Here is a 6,688-nt window from a genome sequence, read left to right as displayed (position 1 = left end):
TGTTTTAATTTTTCAAACTGACCAAGTAAAACTAAACAAAAAGAGTATGAATTTATCTGTTAGAAACATTATTACCTCATTATTAAGTATTCTTTTTATCCATTTTTACTTGTCTAGTATTGATTTGACACATCTTTTTAAGTGTAATAAAAAAAAATGACAGTTTTACAATGTCACTCCTTATATATAAAATTAATTTAGTGTTTTTTTAATAATACATTGAAAAATAATTATAGTTAATACTCCTTCTATTCAATATGAATAATTTTGACATTTTTTTATGGTTCAAAATAAATGAAGTTTTCAAAGTTCAAGAATGTATTAAAAAAATTTCCACAATTACTCTTCTTTTTATTAAGTTTTTAAGAGAGAATTAATGGAGTGACAATATTATTATTTTTTAAATATAATAAATTCAATATTTTGAAAAATACATTAGGGGAAATGGGAATGACTATAATTAATAATAAACGTAAATTAGAAATTAAATGATAAATTATGTTTTAATTTTTCAAACTGACCAAGTAAAAATAAACTTTTGTTAGAAACATTATTACCTCATTATTAAGTATTCTTTTCATCCATTTTTACTTGTCTAGTATTGATTTGACACATCTTTTTAAGTGTAATAAAAAAAATGACATTTTTATAATGTCATTCCTTATATATAAAATTAATTTAGTGTTTTTTAATAATACATTGAAAAATAATTATAGTTAATACTCCTTCTATTCAATATGAATAATTTCGACATTTTTTTATGGTTCAAAATAAATGAACTTTTCAAAGTTCAAGAATGTATTAATTTTTTTTCCAAAATTACTCTTCTTTTTATTAAGATTTTGGATCCCAAATAATGACCATCTCTATTTTATTTTTTAAAAGTTTGGGAAGTATCAAAAAGATGATATTGTCAAAAGAATATGAAGTTCACAGGATAAAATTAGGGAATGTATAATTATTATTTTCTTTATAAAAATTGGAGTTGATATGAGATTTTTAATCCTCTGTTGTGTTGTTTAGATATGGAGAAGAGAGTTATGCAAGTTATTTACCTTTAACAAGAGTGAAGATGAGGGAAGATTTGATTTTAAAATGTTAAAATTTTACTGTTAAGATTGTGGCGAAAAGGCGGTTCAAAATATAAAAAAGTGCACATAAAAATAGTTTTACTCATACATAAACAATAAAAAAATTCGTCAAAGAGAGCTCAAACTAATCTGCTCAACCATACCTAGATCCAGTCCTGCTACTAGAAGAGTTAACTCAACAACTTAAAGAAAACTCACTTATCCATAATGAACAAAACAACACTCCAGATACTACGTAGGATTCATGTATTTTAAAGACATTTTTTTGTCATATTAAAGTATCTATTTGGTCACTCATTAAGTTAAAGTATCTAATTTATAAACCATGTCAAGTTTAAAAGATTATTTTTGTTTTCAACTTAAAATAAAAATAAATCAGAAACTAAATAAAATATTTTAGTCTTGGATTTTTCAAATTCAAACAAGTTAAAATAAATATTTATTTTTAATATTTTTTTTTTGTTTGACCACAAACACAATCAAGCAAACATAAAGTAATTTAACTTTTTCCAGTATGTACCAAAAATAAGTAGACCAATGTCACCACGCATGAACGGCCGGTATGAATTGGCTAGTTGGGAATAGAGACAATAAATAGCTTATTTTATAAAGTTATATTTTAAAAAATTATTTAAATATTAATTATCATTTAAAAGTGATTTAACATTTAATTGACAAAAATCTTAATTATTTCTCACAAAGAAAATCTTATAAAAGAAGTTGATTTTAAATATTTGACCAAATAGATTTTAACACAAGTTCCTGCGGAATGTCTATCGAGCTGTTTACCCCTTCAATTGCAAAAACGAATGATAAACGCTTAAACAATGAAAATAAAATAATAATGTTATTGTTTATTTTTTTTAACACAAATATATCTTTATGGTTAGTTAAATACAATAAGATATGTCTGGACTTAGAAAAAAAGCATGTATATTTGTCACCTCTTTTTTGACATAAAATTCTTGTTTTGTCAGCTAAGTTGAGTAATAATATTCCTAAACTATTGAAAATAGAGCGCTTATATCTATTATTTATATTTATTTTAAATTTTACCTAAAAACGCATTACCATTATAGTTAAATATGGAGCCAAAAAAAACTGAGAATTTTAAATTCCAAATATTTGATTTAGTTTTAAATTGCTATTAAAAAAGCATTTTTAGACCTAAAAAACATTAAGAGCATTTTTAATCAAATAAATATAAAAAAAAGACATTTTAAAACTATTTACGATACATTAAAAACATCTCTAACTCTTTTCCCTTTTAAAAATTGGTAAAAAAGTCGATCTATGTATTTAACCGTCCATTTTAAATCTTTCTTTTACTTTGATATGTACATATAATATTGAATATTTCTTTTATTTTTGATATATATATATATATATGCATATAATATAAAAATAACCTATAAAAAAATATCCTCTAAATTAAAAGTAATGCAGATAGAGCTATTAAAAATTCTGACTTTTAAATCTCCACCCTTCATTTCTTATCATCCTTTTATATCTCACTATATACTAAAATCCCCACTAACTTAACTAGCCTCCCTTCTCTTCTTCTTCTTCTTCTTCATTCTACCTACTTGTTGAGAATTCATTTTCACTTCAAAACCCTTAAACCCATCATATATTTATAAATAAATACATAACCATTATTGAAGGAAACAACTAATTATAATTCTCAGCTAAACTTGCTTGCTTCTACTCTACAACTTCACTTTCTGAGTCGACTGTTTATTGGAAACAATCTCTTTTATCTCATAAAGGTAAGGATAAGATTTACGTATACACTTCAAATATTCTTTTACTTGTTATTGGTGTTTCTTCTATTGAATTAAAAAGTTGTTATCCCTTAGTTGCAATTAAAAAAAAAAACTTCATAAATCTTTCTTGTACCGACAAATGTGATTTAAAATTTGTTACAATTATAATTTTTATTTTATTTTTAAAAATTATGGTTTTCACATTGGCTATGAGAGATTCATATGTATGATAACACATTATTAGAAACACATGTTTTTCTATCGCAAATTAATGAAAAATTTGTGCTATGCAATATAATTTTAATATTGAGAAATTTTCTAACTTTTTCATATATAATTACTATTATTTTTTTTTCCACTGATTTAATTAAAATATCTAAAAAATAGCTATTGGATATTTATTTTTCTAAGTGAATTGAAAAAAATAATGATTTCTTACATTGGAAAATTTGAAGTAATTTCAGGTTTAGTTGGAAAAATGGCACCAAACAAGAATGGTCGTGGCAAGACAAAAGGAGACAAGAAGAAGAAAGAAGAAAAAGGTATTTTTTGAAATTTTATTTAAGAGCTACTAATATTAATTTTAATCTTTATATTTTGGAAGACAAAAAATATAATCATAATTAATATTGTTAATTTAGTTTTGATATTTTTTTTTCTTTTGCAGTTATTCCCGTTGCTATGGATATAACAGTTAATCTTCCGGATGAGACTCATATTATTCTAAAGGTTTGTTGTTTTTATAAGATAAGATTATAATCGATTAATGCTGAATTTTCAATATTAGAAATATTATTGAAATGTTTAAGGAAATAAGAAATTTGATTTTATCGTCTTTTAAAAAATTGTTTATAGTTTTAATTTATTTTTTTATCAGAGAGAAAATTTTCTTTTCTTTTATTCAATTCATTTATTAATTAAGAGAAGTATTGAAAAAGTCTCTAAACTTGGAGCAAATTATTAGTTTCGTCTCCAATTTGTTGACAGTCTTAAATACACTTGTTTACTTGACTAACTAAACTTATACATCTCCGATCTACCATATGACATAACAAGTGGTTTCAGACTCTCGTAGAAGTATGAAACTGTTAATAAAAAGTCAAATAAGTAGTGTTGAAAACACTCTTAAACTTGACGAGAATTTAGGAGTGCATTACACTCATATTACAACATCGGTGATATATTTAAGTTTAATTAATCAAGTAAAGAAATTTTTTTAAGATCATAAATAATTTAAAATGAAACTAATAATTTACGTCGATTTTAAGAGTGATTATATTTTTTTTTACAGCAGTTGTTACACATTTCGAGAAAATAATTGTTACTGTATAATTTTTTTTGGTTTACAGGGAATATCTACCGATAGAATAATCGATGTTCGTCGACTATTATCAGTGAACACAGCAACGTGTAATATCACCAATTTTTCATTATCTCATGAGGTAACTAATTAGGACTAAATTCCAATTTTGTATGCCAACAACTTTAGATTTTTTCCTTTTTTGCCTTCTTATCTTTAATTGTATAGTGACGTAGCCTTATATAATAACGAATAATCAGTCAAACATCTTTTTCTAAAATAAATTATATTAGGTATATGCAAGGAGTTTTTTTTTTCTAAACTTGATTTCTCTTTTTGATCTAAATAATAATAAAAACTTATCTACTTACATTTTTCCCTTTTGTATTGGAAAAGTTGTGGTGATTCATTTTAATTATATTTAAGTATATTCAATTATAAATTCTTATTCTAAATATTCATTATATATAAAAAAAAAAAATTATTATTTGAACAGGTAAGGGGCCCACGTTTAAAGGACATGGTGGACATTTCCGCCCTGAAGCCATGCGTCCTCACACTCATAGAAGGTGAAATATTATACGACGCCGTTCTGGAAATTTGCACTACCATTTTTACCCTTAAACTTTTTGATTATTTCCTTTACAGAGGATTACGACGAAGAGAGCGCGACGAGTCACGTTAAGCGATTGCTGGATATCGTCGCCTGTACGAGGTGTTTTGGGCCGTCTAATGGAGATTCCGGCGAGAATTCTGAAGCTACAAATGAATCGAAGAGCGTTAAGAAATCGAGTAAGCAGCGGAGAAATGGAAAGGAAAAGCGATCTCCTTCACCGCCGGAGGGTGCAGCGGCGGCGGTGGTGGTGGATGAAGACGGAGAAATGAGTAATTCCTGCCCGAAGCTTGGTAGCTTCTACGAATTCTTCTCACTTTCTCATCTCACGCCACCTCTTCAGTGTAAACTTCTTACTTTTTCCTCTTTTTCTCTCTTCCACTCTATCTGTATTATTTTAGGTTGATTTTTACTTGTCACATTTCGATTTTCATCCAGAGTTAACTGTGTCAACTTTAACATACATTTTAAGATATATATTTTTTAATCAGATTAATTTATATGAGAAAGATAGTAACTTGTGTAATTTTTTGTATAGTTTTTCAATATCTGAATTCAAAATTTAAAAATTGTAGTAATCCAATTTAACTTTGAAGATTAGTTAAATTGATTTCCGTGAGGAGAAAGTGATAAGTAAAAGTGAAAAGAGGGATTGTGAAATTCAAGGTGTAAAACAAATGTTGGATATTTGTGTGACTATAAATATTTTATTAAGGATAAAAGAGAATTTTAAAATTGAATTATTTTTTATTATCGAAAAATGACATTCTTTTTTATGTGGAGTAAAAAGAAAAGGTTGATACATAAATTTGGACATAAAAATTATATTTGAGGAGCTAACTTTTGTTTCATAACTACATGATATTTTTACATTCTAAAGATATTAATTCATAAAAAAGTAAAAAGATTTTTTTTTTCTTTCTTTGGTTAATGGGAGTAGTGTTACTTCTCAGACCCCATTGTGTATGTTGTTGTAACAATGCTCAAGTTAAATAAAAATTGAAGAGAACTTCAAATAATAGACTAAACTACTTTGAGAATTAAGATATGTATTAAATTTCGTAATGAACGAAAAAACCAAATGAATTTTGAATCATAAACCATGAAAATGAATGTTTAACCACTATAAAAAATATATTTTCTCTAAAAATGTTGGATGTTATCATATTAATAAGCCTTTTGTAATTACTTAATATTGACTCCTAGGATTAAATTAATTAATCTTGGTATAAACATTGGGTGCATGCATTTTTCTTTTATTATTATTGTTAAGTGAGCATGTATTTTATTCGTGGTGTATGCAAATTATTCTTTTTACTCTATAGTTTTGAGCAGTTTCACCTATAAAAATGTAGAAATATTAATAGAAAAGAAATAATCACCTAATCAATATGACAACTAATAGTAGAAAAGATCAATCTTTGTCTTTGGTATGCAATTTAATGCCTAAAGCTAAAAATATAATGCAAGTAAAGGTCTGATGTGAAGATACACCATCTGTCTTTACTGATGAAAATATGTTAATCAGCTTCAGGGGCGGCTCAAACCCATTGGTGGCCTAAGGCCAAAATCAAACTAGAGGCCTTAAAAAAAATTATAAATGTTTTTATTTTAAATCTATTTTTCTAGCTTTTTGAGATACAAAGTTGTTAATAATTTTTGTGTAGTCAATCTCTTCTAATAATTCCTTTTCAATCGATAATATAGCCAAACCACTTAATCTTTCTTGAGACATTGTCGATCTTAAATAAGATTTTATTATTTTTAATTTTGAAAAACTTCTTTCGGCTGAGGCGACTGTTACGGGAATTGTTAACATTATTCTATAAGCAATGTAAGCATTTGGAAAAGAATCAAGTCTTTTTATTTGATTGAGTATCTCAATTAGAGTATTGTCTTCTACTTTTATGATTTCCCT

The 6,688-nt window shown here is 25.7% G+C and overlaps 1 protein-coding gene across 1 annotated transcript in view; it reads left to right on the top strand.

Moving 5' to 3' along the window:
* Nucleotides 1–2,656: 2,656 nt before the first annotated feature.
* Nucleotides 2,657–6,688, top strand: part of LOC102602924 (protein TSS) — a 26,067-nt gene continuing 22,035 nt past the window's right edge. The window contains exons 1-6 of the mRNA XM_006345495.2: nt 2,657–2,860; nt 3,322–3,399; nt 3,525–3,586; nt 4,207–4,299; nt 4,654–4,726; nt 4,806–5,114. Coding sequence (XP_006345557.2) covers nt 3,336–3,399; nt 3,525–3,586; nt 4,207–4,299; nt 4,654–4,726; nt 4,806–5,114 — 601 coding nt within the window. The 5' untranslated portion in view covers nt 2,657–2,860; nt 3,322–3,335. The remainder of the gene's footprint in view (nt 2,861–3,321; nt 3,400–3,524; nt 3,587–4,206; nt 4,300–4,653; nt 4,727–4,805; nt 5,115–6,688) is intronic.

This window comes from Solanum tuberosum, unplaced genomic scaffold (genome assembly GCF_000226075.1).
Source record: "Solanum tuberosum cultivar DM 1-3 516 R44 unplaced genomic scaffold, SolTub_3.0 scf00069, whole genome shotgun sequence".
NCBI lineage: Eukaryota > Viridiplantae > Streptophyta > Magnoliopsida > Solanales > Solanaceae > Solanum > Solanum tuberosum.
This window is presented reverse-complemented; position numbering and strand designations above follow the sequence as displayed.